Source organism: Sesamum indicum, linkage group LG12, assembly GCF_000512975.1.
Source record: "Sesamum indicum cultivar Zhongzhi No. 13 linkage group LG12, S_indicum_v1.0, whole genome shotgun sequence".
In the NCBI taxonomy this organism is placed as follows: Eukaryota; Viridiplantae; Streptophyta; class Magnoliopsida; order Lamiales; family Pedaliaceae; genus Sesamum; species Sesamum indicum.
This window is the reverse complement of record NC_026156.1, coordinates 1,983,376-2,004,669: the sequence shown is the minus strand read 5'-3', so window position 1 is coordinate 2,004,669 and position 21,294 is coordinate 1,983,376. Positions and strand designations below refer to the sequence as shown.

General features: G+C 35.1%; 4 protein-coding genes across 5 annotated transcripts in view; all 4 read right to left on the bottom strand.

The window, feature by feature from the left end:
• Window positions 61–5,207, bottom strand: LOC105175063. Its single transcript, XM_011097384.2, has 6 exons — window positions 5,031–5,207; window positions 2,753–3,385; window positions 2,529–2,672; window positions 1,789–2,029; window positions 1,003–1,503; window positions 61–726 (listed from the first exon to the last, which is right to left on the bottom strand). Exons 2-6 carry the CDS (start codon window positions 3,239–3,241, stop codon window positions 305–307), a joined length of 1,797 nt encoding a protein of 598 aa, XP_011095686.1. The 5' UTR covers window positions 3,242–3,385; window positions 5,031–5,207; the 3' UTR covers window positions 61–304.
• Window positions 8,897–9,561, bottom strand: LOC105175062. Its single transcript, XM_011097383.2, has one exon. It carries the CDS (start codon window positions 9,455–9,457, stop codon window positions 9,032–9,034), a length of 426 nt encoding a protein of 141 aa, XP_011095685.1. The 5' UTR covers window positions 9,458–9,561; the 3' UTR covers window positions 8,897–9,031.
• On the bottom strand, window positions 11,651–18,000 carry LOC105175061 (peptidyl-prolyl cis-trans isomerase CYP59). Of its 2 annotated transcripts, XM_020698471.1 has the most exons (15): window positions 17,813–18,000; window positions 17,243–17,347; window positions 16,881–16,998; window positions 16,708–16,758; window positions 16,080–16,171; window positions 15,876–15,975; window positions 15,560–15,682; window positions 15,366–15,443; window positions 15,197–15,243; window positions 15,045–15,100; window positions 14,370–14,410; window positions 13,164–13,266; window positions 12,779–12,914; window positions 12,009–12,701; window positions 11,651–11,912 (listed from the first exon to the last, which is right to left on the bottom strand). In XM_020698471.1, the coding sequence occupies exons 1-14, from the start codon at window positions 17,908–17,910 to the stop codon at window positions 12,038–12,040; spliced, it is 1,812 nt and encodes a 603-aa protein (XP_020554130.1). In that variant the 5' UTR covers window positions 17,911–18,000; the 3' UTR covers window positions 11,651–11,912; window positions 12,009–12,037. The 2 variants fall into 2 exon arrangements, with proteins under 2 accessions (XP_020554130.1, XP_011095684.1); XM_011097382.2 differs by having other exon boundaries at window positions 11,651–12,701.
• The window catches only part of LOC105175060 (BTB/POZ domain-containing protein At1g04390), a gene marked incomplete in the record, with an annotated part of 6,816 nt that continues 4,526 nt past the window's right edge, over window positions 19,005–21,294 (bottom strand). The window contains 2 exon segments of the mRNA XM_011097381.2: window positions 19,005–19,813; window positions 20,642–20,794. Coding sequence (XP_011095683.1) covers window positions 19,369–19,813; window positions 20,642–20,794 — 598 coding nt within the window.

Genomic DNA, 21,294 nt, shown 5'->3' with positions numbered 1-21,294 from the left:
AATTTGAAAGATTTTTAGTTTTCAATTAAAGACCAGGAGTAAATGTATGGACCCAAAAAAACATGTTAGCCTCAGTTTAAAATGTAAGGAAAACAACAAAAGTTGTTCACAGTGAGAAGTAAATATTGCGCAATCCAAGCAATGTACAATAGAAGTACAAGTTTGCCTCTGCCTCAGCTTGAGAAGCAAGGGCAATGACATCAAGAAGCAACTACCATAACATGCAAAGTAGCAATAGTTCTCATCTCAAGCAACAGCACAAACTGAATTGGCTCACTCATATAAGAAAGCAACTAAGTTATGTTCAGTTTGGTTCTTCCACCTTAGCTGCAGGTTCAGATCTCCGTCTCTTTGGCTCGTTCTCGCCCAGTTGCAAGGAAAAGCTGAGGTCTTCCTCACAGGCATTCCTCAGTACAGAGAGATTCTCAGATTCCAACTTATCTTGCTTATCATCATGATGCATTATCGGCTTCTCGTTGAAGCTGGGAATGAACTGATGTTCAAAACTCGGACCTGCATTCACCCCATCGTCCAAATCGAATGCACCTTCTGTGGGAGATGAGTTTATGTCTGGTCCGCCTACACCATCTTCCAAAGGGATGTGCTGGATGTGAAGACCCAAAGGTTCAGATTTGTCCTTTGGAAGCATTACATCTGGAGGCGATGAGTCCCCGGCACTAGACCCAACCACTGTCATGGAAGCAGCTCGTTGTTCTTGAACTGCAACTATACCAATGCGACGACAATAAAAGATTAGAAGGATATTTCAATTTACTTAGTACTTTCTGTAGGGTAAAACAGCATTTTTTGTACTCTATAAATCCTGATAATAGAGCACTCTGCACTCACATGGTGAATATATGCTTGCTAAAGTTATATAGGAGCACTTGCTTCGTGGGAGAAAATGAGAGAATGACAGACAAATAGTTCTGACTTAAGCTTTTTCATGAGCCACACGTGACATGCAAGGAGTCACATAAAAGGTCATAATAATATACCTACCTCTCAGTGCTTCATCCGAAGTGATCAGATCAAGTTCAAGGAAATTGAGCAGGCGGCCAAGATCAACACCACTAGTCCAGTTTTCTGGAGGCTGACCAACTTTTAGCTTAAGACGGCCTCTATTGGCAGTTCCACCCCAGATTATTCCGATCGGCCGAGGCTTCTCTCCATTTCCACCCTTTAATATGATGAGACTTCCACTGTCCCCTTCAAGATCAAAAGTTTGTTGGTTCTCACCAACAACAAGAAAATCGGTCAAAAAACATATCCCCTTTTCATCATTGTACTCAAGAGCATATGCCAATACAGTTCCAGTAGTCAAACCAGAACTTCTTCCAACCTTCATCACTTGCTTCCCCACAAGACTGTCGATTGGAGATTGTAAGTCTATAGTTTTGACATTTCCAATCTCTCCTATCCCTTTCACAGATGTGGTTACAGCAGTCATGTCAAAATCATCAGCGAATGGGATAAAGGCACCATCTGCTCTTACAAATGTCTCTGCATGTATTCAAATTACATCACTCAGTCCATTCAGAGCATTGAAAATAAGGCCCCAACTAAACAGGACCTGGTTAAAGTCAGACATTAAATGGAAGAGGGGAGCAGAAAGGAAAAACATGGGAAGAAAACAATACCACTGTCCAGACTCCAGTAGCAACATATTGATCCACATTTAAAAGATATTCACTTCCATTTCACACATATGCTCCTTATTCCCTGATGCAGAGACTTGGCATCCCCTATCTGCTAGTTGTAACTTAAACAAACCACAAACCAACTAACCTGGATTAATGCCCGCAAATATCCCGAACCACAAGTCATCTCTGATGAATGAAGTTGCTCTTTCAACTGCACCAAGATAAACCCCCGGTCCAAGCGTCGGAGGTAAAGGATGAAACATCTTCTGATTTGGGTAATCCAAATCAACTGCTACATGCCGATTTGTGAGGAAACCAACTTGTCTGTTACCTGTTTGGCTCCTCACAATAGCACCCAAGGTTCCATAAGTTTCCTGATTCGCAACCTGGCATTGAAGGAAATTGTGGTGGTGCTATGTGAGTGCAAACAATTATTAAGTATTAAGGTTTTCACAGTATGGACAAGAGTAGCTTCCTAACCAACAGAATCTGTACAGCCACAAGTCTCCAGTTAGCAAATTTCATGCCAGCAGCACTTTGAGTCTGCTTCCTAATTTCTAAGTGTAGGTCCGCACATTTATCAGGACTTCCAAGTCAATGTTTCAAGTATCGATAGATTGGATAAAAGCATTCTGTAAACAGGATGTACTCCTTACAGACATAAAATAGAAGGTTGTTAATAGCGTAACTTTGGTGACAAAACCTAAAATGCATATAAGCAAACCGTTTTGCACACTCAAATGTGGGATAAATTGAGATGAATCAATTAGGGGAAAATCGTCAAACATGATCAAGGGCACATTTGAATGGCAATACTTAATTGGTTTTAAGGTAACAAAAAGCTAGAAAAAGATAATGTCAAAGTGGATCCGATTCTCCATGCACCTGAGAACCAGAGCCTATACATGGATCACTCCCACGCAGATCATCAACAATTTCAGTGTACAACTGTTCCTTGGGTGTAGGCTCTGGAGCACCAAAATAAGAAAACTCCACCACATCCACATCACACCATACGCCTCCTGGTCCCTGAAGACGTTAAAATGCCCATTTAAACTTCAAAAAAGAAATTTCAGAGGGGAAAAAGCATAAGCATCTTTGTTATTCACCTCCAAAGCAGTTGGTAGACACTGGAGTGGACTAAGCCATTGTTTGTGAACTTTCCTTGATACAAAAACCAGTATTGCTGGTATGTCTGTCAAAACACCACGTCGAATCCGAAATCCAATAGCTGTGCCAAGACTGTAACAACGCAAGATTTTGCTGTGAAATGCTCTTATTGTCATGAGCTCCAGCAAGGTATTTGCTCGCTGACCTTCTGGCAATTGGCCAAGTGTTTCAGGTAAGACACCTTTCTGTAGGTTAGCAAAATAATTTGCCCTCTCTTCAGCATCATCTTTTATTCGACAAGGCCATGAAAAGTATGCAGCACTACTCTCACAATGTTGACCAGCTGATGCATGGGGTTGAAGTGATGGTGGACTAAATGAAGGACGGTAAGAATGATTGCAACAGTATTTCTCAAGATCCAGAGAAGATTCCTCAGATGGTGTTGAGCCTGAGCCTCGGACTCTAGAATTTGACCTTCCTTGATCCATTTTTAATTTACTACAGGGAAGCTCATCTAGAGTCAACTACCAGGCTTGGTGTGGAATCAAAAACTTTTTTCCGAAACTCTTCTCTTTTTATGGCTCATTCGAGGAAACTATATCAGTCAGTGCACCTTGGTCACCAGTTATCACCTGAATATTTCATCATAGAAAGCAAATGATGATCAGAAAATATGGCAATACGCTTACAAAGGCCAGAGGTAGCACAAAAAACCTGACATGCTTTCTACAACACGAGTACATGTTTTCCATAATAAATCTGTTGATAAATCTATTGAAAAAGCTACTTACATAAAGAGAAAAAGGAAAAAATGGAAATTGCAAGTCGTTTCCTAACTTCAAGATTTTAAATGAAGGAATCAAGAATTCATAGTTATGCAAAAGCGAATGGTGAAATCCTTTAAGCCAGGTCTAGAAACCTCATTCTACAAAAGAAGCAAGGAGGACGACCAGTAAGCAACAGGAAAATAGAACGAAAAACAAATGGAACGCACAAAAGATTAAGGTACACTTATAACATGCTGAAGAAGAAGTCACAGAAGTGCATTGTAAGAGTTCTCAATGAAAGTTCATTGGAATATTATCATTATGCCAGGACTAGGTGAGGATGCAGCATAGTGGGCCTCAGAAACCCATAGGATATAGCTGTCACTGTGATAACGTCTGTTATATATGGAAAGTTAAACATTGCACTATCTTCCCATGCTAGTCTTATAGCAAATGCAAATCGTACTTGGAAGAAACAAAAAACTATGACAGGACATCAGTGAATGCATCACATGGGAACTTTGAACATACTTATATTTAAAATAAAAATCGACTATGAAAAAAATAAGAGAGCGAGCACAAAGAAGAAAGTGAAGATACTATGAAATAATACAATTAAAGTATCAAAAGTCTGTAAATAAGAAAGTATCAACCAATGTATTATGTCAAATTGGCGCCAGCGCAATACCATTACCATGTAGCATGGTAAAAACTTATTGAAGAGTTGCTTAATGGTGTAACATGACAAGTAATTGTAGGAAAGAAAATGCAAAGAATCAACCCAGCACAGTTCGTCAAGCAGCACTGTTGGCGAACCAAAATTTCATACAGGAGTTCCACAATAGGCCATGATTTTAGTTTTAAGCTGAGAACTACTTCAACTAACATTTTAGCATAGCAGATATACTACGACATCACGAAATCCATATCCCTATTCCGCGTTTGGTTACAGTAAACAGAAAGCATGCAAATGCGTATCAGCAGTGCCAGAGCAGTTAGACCAAATGTTGGGCCAAGATCATTGCTGGATTGATAGAGAGGTCAACAATCACTAAACTCCGGATTTCGAATAATTACTGAGAAATGACCAGACCCCAATCAACAATACAGTAAAGAAACTTATGGTCTAATAAAATCAAACGAAAAGGGAACAGTAAAGAGCAAACATGCATTTGCGTACAGAGCCCAAGACCCTGAGAATCTAATCTACTTGAAGTTGTATGTTTCAGCAAGAAAAAAGAAACCCAGGTGAGGATTGTCGCCGCTACTACTACTGCATGACTCAATCATGATGAATAAAGCAATCAACCATCAGCCCACTGATCAAAACCGTATTCTTGACAAACCAATATCCGATTAACAAACTCTATTAGGTATAAAGTAGTAAGAACTGTTCTTCGGCGGAAGATGTCTACTGAGAAACGAGAAACAGAGCTAAGAAGGATTTGTACTTTCTTTATTGAAAGGAAAAGAAAAAATGAACAGAAGAAGTCTGTTTTCATGAGCCTACCTCACAATCACAGAGCAAAGTAGCTCAGTAGCTGAAGACGGACAATCGGAAAACCCAAGGCCTCGCTTAAATTAGCATCGCACTGTACACAAATGAGGAAAGCAAAGCCGGAGTTCAGTTTAACTTTTTCCCAGTGTGCTTTCGATGTGAGAAGTGTGAGAGGGGGGGAGAGAAGGAAGAACTTGCCTCCGGTGCTTTCCATCCAATTTCCTGCAGTGCCTCCTTTTTTTAAGAAGAAAAAACCCACTTTTTATGGCCAAATGAATAGAAAATATATGAGAAGAGTCCGTACACTTATTTCTGTTGAATTTAGTTCGCATGAGAAAAAATTCTTACCAAGAGTTTTACTTAAGCAAAAATTTTCATAAATAAAAATTTTATTAATTAAAGACTTAAGAATAATTCAAATCGAAGTACCATAAATTGCAAATAAATAATTTTTATTATTTAAGCTTACTATCACTTTCATCTTCTCTTCTTTTTAAAGCATTATACTAAGAACATTAAAGAAGAAATTACAATATAACTATTGATTCAACCAATACATCAATACAATTATAAATAAATTACAATAACTTACTAAAGTGAAATAAATACTCAATAACTTACATAAAATGAGATAAATACCCAAACGTCCAATAAGACTCAAACTCATAACCTCGAACTTATTTATAAAACCTCAATTACTAGGCTAAGACGTCATTTTAAAATTATACTTTGAGTTTTCATTGTATTCTGTTATTTTAATATATATTTTGCAGCTATCCATTTTAATATATAAACACGTTGATTAACTTAAAAGATAATATATATATATATATATGTGTTATTTATTTTCTTAGAAACATCAATTCAATCAATATTGGGCGTAAATTTAGTAAACAAAAAAAAAGAATTAAGTAATTAGATATTTAACGTTCTTAATTGCAAGTATTTCATATTTTAATATACTTCAGTATGTAAAATAATAACAGGCACAATTGGAATTGTGAATAACTTATTGTTGCAAATAATATTGGTATACCAGATGTGCATGCTTAAAACTTTTAGCCATAGATCAAAATGATAATTATGTTTAAATCCCTCTTGATTCGTCTATTTATATAAATTATTCATATATTTTTACATAAATCATCCACATCAAGTTGAAAAATAGGAATTGTTTGTGAATGTTTTTTATGAAGAGTGTATGTATAATTTTTCAAGAAAATATGATGGTTTGTATAAATGATATCGATGTTTCTGATAGGTATATGTGTAACTTTTTAAAATATATGAATGACTTGTATGAATAGAATATAGACCATAAATTAATGGGTATAGATGTGATTGTGCTAAATATTTATTATGTGCGCGAGAATCGCGTGCTGGTGTTACTAGTGTTATTGGTATTTTTTTTTTTAAATCACGTGTGCACCCACTCACATACACAACTGAATAAATTTTAAACACAACACCTCAATTACAAAATGTTGAATCTTTAATAATAGGTGATTTTTAAAAGGTATACCACGTAACGAATTATCAACTACTAATTGTCAATAAGATCTAATTCAATTAGCGAAGTTGAGATCCATGATTTTGAGGTTATGAATTCGAACCCACCAACGTATGGGAATGTTATTTTACTTCAACAGTAATTACTATTTAGATATAGTTATCTTATATTGATAATTAGTATATAATTATCATAGTTGTCGGTGGTTGTTAGATATAAATATTTGATATTGATATTTGGATTGATTTATTTAGTAATAATAATTTTTATTGTTTTTACTTCAAAAAACTAACAACTACTAATTTTGTACTATTATACGTCGTGACATATCGTTCTTGTATGTATATAATAAATATTTTTTTATATTTTAAAATATATTATAAATAAGAATAAAATATATAAACTAAAAAATCATATTTAAAAAAATAAATAAAATCAACTTAAGGTTGTCCATCAAAAGAATTGGTTTAGTAGTGTTAAAATGACGTGAAGTTACTTTTGTAAAAAAAAAAAGTAATTACAATTAATTTATAAAATTATCTAATTCGGAGTACAATTGTTATAATTAAAAATTAATACAATAGTGTTACTACCCGTCACTTATAATTATATAAGGTCTTTTTTTTCTATATTAGTATTGATAAATAGTATTGATAAATTAATATGAAAACTGTACATAATAATAAGGGATAATTACACTCCCTTTTCATGAGATTTGGTGTAATTACACGTAAATCTTTGTAGTTTGAAAAATTACATCAAGCACTCATGAGGTTTGCTTCTGTCTAACAAATAAGTCTGTTGGTCAAAACACACCGAATTTGCTGATATTTAAAAAGAAATTGAGAAAAAAATCTATATTTATCCCAAATTGGCTTATACTGACTTATAGCAGGTCAAATAAATCTTTTTATAATCAAACTACCCTCATACATCTTCACGCGTTAAAGCACGTAAGGAGTTTTATTTTCACGGTTATAAAATAAGTCAATTTTAAATCAATTAAGGTTAAATATCAATTTTCATTCAATTTTTTTGTTAAATATTAACAAGTTCAGTGAACTTTGATTAATTAAGGGACATATTTATTAAACAGAAGCAAATTTTATGAGTATTATATATAATTTTTCAAACAGTAAAAAATTTACGTGTAATTATCCTATATCTAAAAGAGATGGTGTAATTGTCTCTAATAATAAAAATAAAAGTTTTAATTGGGTCAACTGAATTAAATGTAACAGGGATGGAACAATATAAATGGGTAATAGCAGGGTCCGGGCACTTGAGAGACGTGCCACGTTAATTTGAACTGAATGAAAGCAACTCTACTTTTAAGTTGGTGGGGCAGCAAATACCGTCGGTGGTGGGCCTCGGAAAATTTCCGGAAATACCCCCGCCCCCCACTAATGGCTGGATTTTTCCGTTTTATTTACTTGTATTTCATTGGTAATTAAATAATAAACTTCGCTGTCCAGGGTCTTTCTTGGATTTTTCACCAAATATTTATTCAATCGTTCAACTCCAAATAATAAGCCGTCTTAAATTAGTCGATAGACAGAACGAATAATACATCGCACAACAGAGTATTAAGTTCGCTTAGTTCAGATTCATATTTAGAAATCTCCAAATAAATTCAAATCAATCTTGATTCTCACATATCTGACTTGCAAAGTAAGAACTGTAAAAATCATAACAAAAAGACCCTTGTTACAGCTCTTCAATGCCTAAATTGGTGAGATCGTTTAGAAAAACAGTAAAAGTCGAAAGATTACAATAGGTGTAGCAAAAATTCTATCTAAAATATTAATAGCTAGTACTTATAAATTTTCTGTGTCGTACAATTTTAACTTGAACCATAAATCTAAAAATGATCATATGATCGGCTAAGTGCGTATATACATAGATTTGTGTTGGGTCGAAGTTGGATCGAAATGATCTGAATAAAAAAAAAAACGAAAATCTTAATAGATTTTGTAATTAAAACAATAATTATGAACGTTTAGTATGTTTTACATGTTCAAAAAATCAATTGATATTAGGAGTGAGATTTTGTTTTCCTTCTGTAAAGGTTTGGAAGGTGAGAGTTTATTTGTGATTGGTTGACAATACATAAACTAATGTCCGACAGACAACCTTTTTTTATCTTGTTATTTAATTCTTAACTTTTAATCCCCCACCATACAATTTCTTAATTAACCCACCCTTATTCGCACTGTCATTCCCTATTGTCCGTCGCTCCATACCCATTATCAGATCAACATACTGTATTTCGTGCCACAACTTGAAATTATTTAAATAAAGTCGTGATCGATAATATATGTTACACTCGATATTTTGTGCATTAAAGAATACATGTATAATTGACATGTATCCTTAATTTTATAAAATGGGATATATGTCAATTAATTACACAAGTTCGTGTACAGTATACTTCACACTGCAACGAGAAAAACAGACAGAAAAAGTTATATATTTTTCTGACATGGGAATTCAATGATGAATTTCAATAAACATAGAGTTCTGCTAGCTCTTCCAAAGAATCTGAACTGATCAAATTGGGGTCAGCATTTTCAAGCATCCACAAGAGGTGATCAAACAGCACAACCTCACAGTTCACAGAGAGGTCAGGATCCGGATACGGGGCCCCACCCGAACCCGGTTCTTGTTTGGACTTCTGAATGAGGGCATTCAGCAATGGATGGTTCAAGTGCTTGGAGCTGATGACGTACCTTCTCCTGGAGCTCCCCACAAAAATTGTCTCGCAGGGCTCCTTTATCTCCTGCATATTTGCATCATCACCCCACAACTCTTGATAATGTCGATGAGGACCCCTGGTGGACTTGGATCTCAGGCTGCTGTAGGAAGAGGTCCGACCCAGTTGCCTGGACAGGGTCTTGCATTTCCGGAGCATGGAGTTGATCTTCTTCATGCTGGAGGTTTAGTGCGTGTAGTGTGTGTTTATTTGGAGTGGAAGTAGGAGTTTGTGACTTGATATATACTCAGGAGTGGAGTGTGGGCGGATTAATTGGGGGTGTGGGTGGCGGGTCGTTGTTTTGAAAGCCGGGTGGGCGGATCTGAGACCCACTTGCAACCGAAATAGTTGCAATGATATGAACATGCCATCCTCTTTCATTTTAGCTGTGGGACAACTGCAAAATCAAACACCCCAAATGATAGTTTAATGGGTAATGAAATTTTATTTTAGAATGTGTTTGGTTGGAGTGATAAATGAGAATATAACAGAAGCGAAATAAAAATGAATGTATAATTGATAATTTGGTGTTTGATTAGGGAAAAGAGATAAAGGTAAAGTAAAATTCGATATATATAAAACCCCTCGGGGGTCCATTTTTATTTCCATCCAAAATTGGGTGGAAACATGGAAGTGTAAGACCAAAAAAACAAACAAGTATAGTTTTTATTTTATTTATTCTATTATTCATATATATATAATTTTCCTTCGAAATTATTTTTTGTAGCAATAAAGCATTGATGTTTGAACTCGAATTCGTTAGTTGAAAATATTGTTGGTAGTTTTTATTTTATTTAAACTAAGCAGTTTAAAGTAAATAAATAACACCCATTTTGATTAATATTTTTATTCATAAAAACATTCTTATTCTTATTTGATAAATATTATTAATAACATTTTTAAATTTTTTATATATTAAAATTATATTAGTATAATATTAATTTATTTATTTTCTAATACAATAAATGAAAAGAAGGGTTATTTAGTAAAATTATTCAAATTAGTACTTTCTTTTCCATCTGTTTCCTCATATCAAACAAGGAAAAGTATTTGAGGTTTACTCTTCTTTCAATTATACCAAACAACTTAAAGAAAAACTATTATTCTTTTCGGTCCCCCTTCTATTTTATTTTTCCTCTCATTTGAACCAAATGAATCGTTAATGTTAATTGGGTGGAGATTAGCATAAATTAATTAATTAAACATGTTGATGTGTGACTACCTTAGTCGTTGGCTGAGTTCTGCTGTAGCCTGATCTATACATGCATTCATTATTTTTTGAGTCACACATTTGTAGATATTTTAGTGAAAGATAATAAAATCTGAAAAGTATTTGTGGATTTGGATTTAAGAATATGAAAATTGTGAAAACAAAGGAGTTGATGGTATGTTTTGGATTATAGTGGTTGATCTTCAATGGGTGCACGAGTTAATAGTCACTTTCCTTTTGATCAAATTACATGGATGGAATTAATTGAAAACAAAATTTATATTCAGATAAGGTTGGATTGACTAAATTAATAAAAAAAAATTCTTACATAAATTAACTCGATCTAATTAAATTAATCACAGAGCAAATATGATATACTTATTATGTAATTGATTATTTTATCTGAATTGTACACAAAATCACACGACAAGTGCATTGATTTAGGAAAAAATTAAATACCAACTAAAAATTGTCATTAATCAAAATTTGCATTAATTTTGCTGAATACACTAGAGAAAGAAAGCCTACATCAAACAGCTGACTTCTTTTTTTCACAGGAGAGGTCAGTGCTGCGTTCTAAGCTGCCATCTATTGCAATTTCTTGCTCGGGATAATTTTGACGGAACAATTTCATAAAGTTATCGGGACACTTTTTAGCGTTCAATATCGGATCATATTGAATGTTAAGGCAACGGTTTCTTGCACAATCAAGGGTGACAACTGTCTCTGAGGCCAAACCCATCTACCCGAATTGAATAATGTAAAGGTGATATTATATTTACAAGTGAATCAATGAGGATCATCTTGCACTTCCAAGCATCTTTTCTTTTATAGATACAGTTTATAAAAATGTTTGGACATGATAAGTCATGAGGTATGATGTCTCACAATTGATTCGTAATATGAAAGACCAATTTGATGTGATTCTCAACGCGTAACAATCCACATTATTTATTGTTTTTTTTCCAAACCAACAATTTAAGAAAAATACTTGTTTAAAGAGGGGTGGCACATCTGTTACTGCATATCATAATACAAGAACCAGGGTCCTAGCGAAGTTGAACACAATAGAGAGCTCAAATATACCATATAGCAATTGTCTTGTACTATTTTTGTGACAATAAGAACTAAGAAGGCAGGGACAACATAGACCTCAAACGGATGCACAGCCGCCATGACCAGCAGCTGCTAAGAAAAATCATTCATTCATTTCAAATTAGTTTGGTGGAGAATATAGATTGGCAAGAAACGAATAGAGGATCATAGCTTCCAAGCAAATACATATACAGCTGGTTTACATGTTTACTTAAAAGCAAATTATGCTGCTATCATTATCTCCCCACGCGCAAGCCTAATTTCCTCTATCATGCCCTCGGTGCCAAGCTTAAGTAATATTGGGAAGGGTGCCTTAGCATCCAACTCCTGAAGTAATTTAGCAGGAAACAACAATTACACTAGAATAACGAAGGAGCAAAAATTGATGAATAATGTATAGCATCTTACTTAACCCAAACACACCTAAGCACGAATAAAATCATTTTGTGAACTCAATGCCTTCTACCGCGATCACGAACATCATCACCTTGAGAACTTCTCTTATCAGAGTATCGTTCTTCGCCCCTTCGTTTATGACCATAATAATCATCTCCAATATCATGCCTATCCCTACGACTCCCTCGAAGATCTTCATTGCCACTTTTCTTTTTAGTCTCATTTTCATATTTTCTGTCTCTATGACCAACATCATCCACCAGCCTCTTTTCATAATTTCTCTCATCCCGCTTGTACCTGTGGTCTGCATCATGCCCATGGTTCTTATCATACTCCTTATCATCCCTCCTATGTCTATGACCAACATCACTCTCATGTCTTCTACTGTGTTCTCTCTCATCTCTAGTGTTCCTTTGGATCGTGACATCCATCTTTCTTCCATTACCCGAGCCATTTTTTCCTGAGTGATCTTTTGCATCTTCCCTGTGGGGACTTCTTTCACGCCGTACATACCCCTCATCTTCTCTGCGCTCCTTACTTCGTTCATGTCGTCTCTGCCAATCATGTGTGTCTCTTCTCCTGTAATCTTGATCTTTAGGGTTATAAGCATCACGATGCTTGCTCTTTTCTTTTTCATCATTTTGCTCAGCTTTCTGGTCCCTTCTTCTCTTGCTATGTCGTGGACCTCTGTCATCTTCTTCCTCAAAGACCATTTCATATCTAAAAGAAGAGTGTGAGAAGTATTAGAGTGTAAATATGCATTTCAGAAGAAAATTTCCAGTAGCACTTGTTGCTACCTTGCACTTCCATCTCCACCATGTTGAGTGTTGTCATCTTTCAGTGTATACTTCGCACGTGGTTGTTTGGAGGTGGAATCTCCAGTGCAGTCCTTAGCAATGTGATCTACAGAACCACATTTGAAGCAGCCTCCTCCTGTAATCAATACAGTTTAAACAAACAGAATCAACTTTTCAGGCTTAGAAACGACTAATGCAGGTATAGTTGTTCAAACAAGCATTCTGTTGGACTCCAAAACAACATATACCACCACGGTTATGCATTATTATTAGGTATTATCAGGACATTTACATTCACATTGTCTACTGCCTGCAATTTCAGAATAGTAATTAGAAATTTGTGTCCATCATGAAAGGCAAAAAGAAGAGAAAACGCAAGACTTACCTTGACCCATTTGACCTTTGCGTCTGTACTGGGACCATAGTTTTGCAACACTTTGACTAAAATCAACATGAATCCTTCGGTCATCAATTAGAGCATTGTCCATCTGCAATTTAGAAATAACACAATTAAAGTGAATGTTGCCTATGTCGTAACCTCCTTATGTGACTGATTTGACAGAGACTCCAAGCAAATATTCAAGCTATTTACTCTACAGCAGAATATCATTTGGATAATAACAAAAACAGCTGTGCCATTACGGAGCAGTCAATTAAAGTCCAACCCATGGTCAATGCATGCACTATATGTATCCTCTTGCTACAACAGACTTGAATTGACTTCCAATCATAAGAAATCAAAAACACCTTCCAGCAACATGCGAGTAGTAATTTACTTCAAATCTGAAATTACAGAACTGATAAGTAGAAAAAGAAAATAAAATAGGTAAAGAAAACTGACTCTAGCAAGATCAGAGAGTAATATGGATGCATTTTTCAGTTAAAAACAAGCATTTTCCTGACTGCTCATTAATGGTCACTTTTCAGAACTCATCACTGCACTTTTGAGACAAAACACCTACCTCCAGGGGAAATATCACACAACTGTTTATGTTCTCGTAGATGAGAGCTATTTATCCCATACTTTCAAATATTAAAAAAAAAAAATCTTTGAATATAGAAAAACACACAAATAATATCAATTGGGATAGCATATAATGAAACAAGCAGGTTTCTGTAGGACTTTCTTCTATCTAAAAATGGAAATATAGCTAAGAGAAACATATTGCATAATTGATTTCGTTCAAAAGACCGCCAAGTGGTCTAGCATGCTGCATTATATCTTGTTATTACTTCTCAAGATCACCATGAGCTATTGAATGACTAATCAGCCTAACTCACTCGTTACATGACTTGTCAGCCGATACAAATCAAATCTTTGCAAATCATATCGCATAGTTCATTGCATTCAGAAATTTCAGCTACTATTCAAGTGCCAGGATGTACAAGAATATCACAGCACCATATAATATGAAGCACACTACAACAGATTTTGTTGATTGTCAAGATCATCACCGACTATAAAATATGATTAATCAGCCTAACTGACATGTAATACAAACAAAAGCAAATTGACTTGTACATGGCAGGCAATCCTATGTCTAGGCAGAGAATACCAACATGAAGAAGTTTTGGCAACTAACTAATATACCTTAAAATAGGCTTGTTCGCAGGCGTCTTTATCCTCAAATTCTGCAACCCAAAAAGGAAAAAAATATAAGCAACAGTGACAGTGATAAATCATCAATGCTATGAATAATAGACAATATTATATAACAAATCACTAATGTGCCGATAATTCTAACATGGACTTGACGCCATAACATGCGAGTTTTTAGTTCATCAAAAGGGAAAACGTAGCCAGAAAAGCTTGTCCAAAGGACACCTATATCTGCTGTTAGAGAAACAATCCCAGGCAGATTCATACAGCAGTGTACATTTGGCATCAGTTTAAGATTATCCAATTCGAAAACAACCCAAAACGAGATAATTTGCATGATAAGAGTTTGCAACCTAACCATTTACCAATAATGCATCTATTGAGTTTTTAAGTCAATGTTTAATTTATGCTTGATTGCTGAAAATACAAATTAAAGCACACACATGAACCCACCCAATTGTCTTTTCATACGCAATCTTCTCTTCATATGATAAGAGGTAATACAATTCTCAGAATAAAGAAACCGAACAACATGATGGTCAATAAAACAAGATGCACACTACAAAAATATACAATCATGGAAAGGGAAACTAGAAGGGCACTATTTTCCCGCTGATGCAATGTGCCAGGGTTTTAAAAGTAACTCTATTGGAAGAACAGACTCACCTATAAAGGCATAACACAAACTGTCCCCAGTTTTGTGATCTCGGATAACTTCAGCACTGTGAACATCAATGAAGCAATGAGAAACACTAGGAGAGAGTCAACAAATTATAAATGAGAAGAAGATTGAACAACCCAAGCATTGACAGACTCACGATGTTACAACTCCAAAACGAGAAAAAATTGTGTGCAAATCCTCATCCTACAGGCAGAAGAAACCGGAATATTACAAAAACTGTAGCCAGCGTACAATCAAGTTCAGGTCATAGTATTGAAAAAAATCTCCAACCATGTAAAAAGAACATAACAAGGACAGTCACTTACTTCAGTTACTGGATTCAGTTTACATACAAACAGCACATTGTCAGGGGGCTTTATCTCAGCATCAGGGATGTCCCCTATCTGTGACATAGATTTGCCTGTGAGTTTATTTTCATAGAGCAGGCCTGCCACTAAAATTAAATATGTTTCAGTTCTATGTAAAATGCTAAATATATTGGTGACAGAGAAATCCTTACAGTTTCAAGTACTACAGCACGGGAATGCGCATCCTTTTCACGCAACACCTCCTCAAGCTCTTGCGGATTAAGTTGCTCATCCATAGGGATCCAGTCATCTTCCAGCCTCACATCATCATCGACCTAAATTGACCAATTACAAAACCATAGAGTAACAAGCTTTACATTAAGAAATCGACTGAGCAGCAAATGTTACATAAAAGTAATGAGCAAAGTTATAGCAATATTACAAAATTGGGTACATGTAGTCGAGCAAAATTGTTCAAGTAGCACAAACAAAATTTACAAGTAGAAAAGTTATAGAGAAATTGATTACTTCATCTTTTGGTTTTCCTTCAGGTGAAGCATCTGGGATCAACTCAGCTAGCTGCGGAGGATCATCAAAAGGATCATCCAGTATGTAAGTATGTTTGATTCTGCATAGTTGAAATAGTTAGAAGAGAGAAAAATGCTGAGAAAACTAAACAATATATTATATAGGATAAATGAAACTAGTTGCAAGCAACAAGAGAAATCTAACCTAATGTTTTTATAGGGTCTGTTCTTCTCATCCACATAGGCTTCATTTATTCTAGCAAGCGTGTCCAGCCCTTCAGCAATCTCCCCAAACACCTTCACATAAAAATATATATAATAACAACAATTCAACTGAAATTTTTCATCGCTTCGTATTTGTTACCATAAACAAGGTACAAAGAGATTCAAGTTTATTAACATGTAGAAAATAGAAAGAAGCGATCAGGAGCCTCATGTGTCATAATCCTTACAATGGATTTCATAGATACGTCTGAAGCATGTAGATATTAGCTTGCAAATGAAATAAGACCTCCCCTTTTCTTTTGGGTAAGAGGAGCAGCATGCTATTTCAGAGAAACTATATAAGCAACTTAGCAACTCGAAGAGAGAATAGGCTTATAGTTCTTTGTGGCATCTATCATACTGGTGACATATCATTGATTATATATTCTCTTATGAACTTTTCACCCATGAACAATAACTAGAATATAATTGGATGCAAAATTAATAATTAAGTAATTCCTTGCCTTCAGTTTCTGTTTCTTTACCTTCTATCATTTTGTAGAAAATAATACATTTAAAGAAATGAAAATTAAACTGTGAGAAATGGAGTTTCAGATAGAAAAACTTACAGTATGCTTGCCATCCAGGTAATCAAGATCTTCTCGTAATGTGATATAGAACTGGAACGAACAAAATGGTTGAAAGAGTTCATCAAAGAATCTCAAAAAGCAAGGCGGCGCTTGTGCAATTCATCAGAAAATCATAGCTTGTCAACAAGAATATATGACCAAAAAAATCATACCTGAGAAGCATTCAGATTCTCTCCAGCACTAGCCATTGCTACAGTACCAGTCTTCGAATGTTTTACATCCAAGTGAATTTCATCACCAAAGAAGCGAGCTTGATCGCCATATAACAATCTGAAATCACAGGTTTCATGCATGGGAAACCAAGTTGAAATACCAAGAACATAGACAATGAGGGAAAGCTGCACGGTGATGAGAACACCCAGACCACTCATGAAGAATGAAAAATTTAGAAACACCCAAGGTTATATGGTAAGAGCCTAGTATTAACAATCCACTAGAAAATGCATACTGAACTCTAATGTAAGACAAAATTTTGGAATAGATATATCAATCAACTTAGGCAAATATTTCTTACTTGTAGACAGAATCTCCACCAGATCCTGACCCAGTAGGATCACCTGTCTGTGCTGTAAAATCTTTCTGTACCGTATGAAAGAGGCATCCATTGTAATACTTGATTCTGCAAACAAAACATGTAATTTGGGATCAAAACTCATTTTAATATATTCTCCTTGTAACGATTTACGCGAGTATGTCTAATCTACAAGGTTCCCTCAAGAGAATGCATGTCTCAGAAAGAGCACATGGTGTACTCCAGCAAATCACCTTCACAGAAAAACTTTTATCAACTAAATACGGGCACTAAATAAAAAGTCTACAACAACTCTTCAGAAGGATGCAACAAAACCATAAACTCACAAACGTAGCTAAATTCCAAAACCAAGTTTCAAAATAACTCCAAACAGATATCACTACCAGAACAGGAACATTTTGAATGTTTGAACCAATTTGTTCCCAATCAATGAACTCATAAATTTGTACACAAAAGACCAAAAATATCCAGAACTCGCGATGCATGAAGAGAAAGTGATCCCTAAAGCTCGGGCAATTGGTGAGTCGTAAAAATTATTGCAAAAAAACCTACTTGCACAACTTGAGAAAATTTTTGCAGGTCAATGGGCATCGATCTGTGAACAGGTCCACGACTATGTCTCCCAAGCTCGTCACTATCATAACCGACATCTTTCACCCTGCTTCTAGTTTTCCTGGAATTACCGAATCCGATTTGAGAATAAGAGGGGTTAGGGTTTTTTCCAGGAGCGCCCCCAACTTATTCTCACACCAATTTGGCGACTTTTAATTGGCTTAAAGTCCACGTAGGCCTAAAAGAAAAGGACCACTCAATTTTCTTATTCTTTTTTATATAGATTCTTTGAAAATATTAAATAACTTTGTCAACCTCTGCCTATCTAAAAAAGATTATAATTATTTTTTATTTTTGTAATATAAAAAATAACTAATTGATGAGTAATCTAATAATTAATATGACAATATTAATAATAAATATAAAAATAAATCTGAATCATGCTGCTAGCTAATTTTATCTAGAAAAATTAATAAAACTTTTGGATAAAGGTTAATTGTTATATATTTATCTAAATTTAAATAAAATAAAGGATAATTTTATTTAAAGAAAAGGTGAAGAATCTTTTGGAGAAGGGCATCAATTATAAACTTATCTAAGTTTAAGTGTTTTCCTTATTAAAAAAATGATTACCTATGTTGCAAAATGGAAAGATGTCACCTAATGTACTTGCACAGCGCTTATTTGGATAATCTAGATGTTCCTATTTTATAATATAAATACATATTAAAAGTTAATAATTATTCAGAATATGTGTTTTTGTTTGGTTTTGGTAATTACCCTTTTTTTCTTATATTTCGATAAAATTGAATTTTTCATTAAAAGTATAAAAATAGTAAAATAAATATTAAAAATTATAAATACAGTTCCCATTTACTTTTTCTTAAAGTTTTTAATATGTAGAATAAGAAAGATAATACAAATATAATTAGAAATATACAAAAAAATATTTTGGGTATTCGGTTCAGTTCAGTAAACCAACACTGAAAACCAAAATCAACAAATTTTCAAAAAGTTTTAAAAAACTGAAAATCTAATCAATGCTTTCAGTTCAATTTTAGTACATAATTTATTGTTTATTTCGATTCGATCAATCAGCCTGTGAACACCTCCCGCTCAAACCTACTGCAGGATGTATCTTCTATTACAATAACCGTCTGCGGTGAGGCTTTGCCCCTTTCGACAAGAAATACCCAAAAGACAACACTATTGTGGTGATATGACAAATTAAAGCAGTTCATCGCAATGAGAATGCAGACACCCAGTTTGAAACAAGTACAACCTGCCAATTACTTGAATAGGTTTCCTGTCATGGCTACAAAAAATTCTTTCCCCTACAATGGACTAGCTTAACATAGGGTGGCGTATACTTACAATTTTGTTTACATCCATAAATGATTTTGATGATGAGAAGTGTGCTGAACTAAGATATTTCTAATAATTAGATAACAGTAGCCCTTTTCTGCTGTTCTGAAATTTAGCCATAGCTCATTTGCTGACACATGGAGGACTCCGTCTACAGCTCTATATAATTCCTGAACCTCGACAAAAACCAATTAACCAAACTGTCGACTGCCCTCTTGAGAAAGTCGAACAGATGCAGCACGAACCATCTCGACAAGATTGCTGTCTAGTGCATCAAGCTCACCAGAGTAGCGTAGATGATGATATGAAGGTGCCATATATTCAGCTGCTACTTGAGCCAACTTCCACAGAGAGAAATTAGCAGCAATTTGGATTGTTTTGGTAGACAGGTATCTAGAAGAATCTAGGCAAGAAATGACAACTTTATAACATTCTTCATGTAAGTCCTCAATGAGCCAAAATTCAGCAAGCCAACAAAGTTCCAAGTATGATTGGACTTCTCGAAATTTCTGTTCTGGATCCATATTATCCCATATACAGTCAAAAGTGGGTACAGGCAATTGCTCAGAATAGAACCAACCAACGAGTTTATTCAGCGACTCCCAACTCACTGGAACCTTGATGGTTTGCATATGGCTGTAATAACAATTGCATAAAAGAAAACAGTTATGAGGAAATAAGAAACGTCTTGATTCTAGTAGCATAAATATTGAATAATGCGTCTCCTTTAGACTGAAAAGATAGCCTAGTATGACCCTATTGATTCTGCTTCTACTTTAACGAAGATCCTTTGTAACATCCTCTCACAATATTGCACCAAGTTGAGGTTCAAAGAGCCCAAGCTAGTTGATGTTGACCAAACAAGAGATGTGCCTTTGAACATGTTGCAAGCATATTGGTAAATAGTGGTGATCCCGCTGACAACACTTCGTGTAGGATGTGAATATATAGTGCTGTTCATTTGGCCAAGAATTGAGAGCGGAAGAATTTCTAGTCATTGAACCAAGGCGTCTAAGGATATGGTGAGGGTCGCTAGTGTCATTTTGTTTTTAGTGCCATCAACAGTGTAAAGAGGTCCGAGGGACCTGATGCTCTATCACAGGGATGGGTGCTTCGGAAATTAATGAGCAATGGGTCAAGGCACACAATTAAAGCATATCAAATCTTGCGGCCTGGGTGTAATAAATTTTGCTCGTGAGCAAGAATGCGATTACATCGAAATAAAACGAAAAACCATGGGCATTCCAGCTAATCTTGTGATTCCTATAAAATCCTCATCTATACTATATAATTGAATTTGAATTATTTATTTTCAGTCACATGCAAATTAATAGACAAACTTGGAATGATTAGTAAATCATAATCTTGAAATTATGAAAAAAATCAATAAACTGGTGAATAGATCAAATTATAGCATGGCCATTAAATGCGTTGTTAACCCAGTTTAACCTTATATGTAGGTACCTTTCTTGCATTCCCGATTGAAATAAGGCCCGCAAGTAATCGCAACTTGACTCCAATATAATTTTGTGAACATGTAGATGAGGGACCTGAGTACAGCAACTACTGCACTTCCAATGCACCACTTCCGCCGTGCTGGATTCCAATAGAAGATTCCTGATTCCAGGAAAGAGAGAACAGATAAATTAGAAACCAAAATATAGTGTCTAAGTTACATGGGGAACAACGAACAACGCAGTGGATAATAAGAATTCTTCCTTGCATACAACTAGCCCTTTCCTAATTGTGCACAAAGTAAGATGAATAGAGATATATCCAAACTCTCCAATTGTTAGTCAGTATTTTGAGGTTGCATAATGCGCAACCTGGTGTTTATGCTGACCTCATGGTTTCCAATACCTCCTGCCGTGATACAAATTTAGATTGTGTATGGCAAAGAACAAAAAGAAGTACAATAAAGATATCAGCAATTTGATTGTCAACTGTAAAGTTGATAAGCAGAACTTTTTCTCCAACCAGATAAATGGTGCCTCTCGCCGAGGGCGTCCGCAGTTAGTTGACATTTTTCGTATGGATTGACGCCAACACCTTTCCAGATACAAATTGGAACCAGAAGAAAATATACAGATACTATCCAACACAACATAGAATAATGC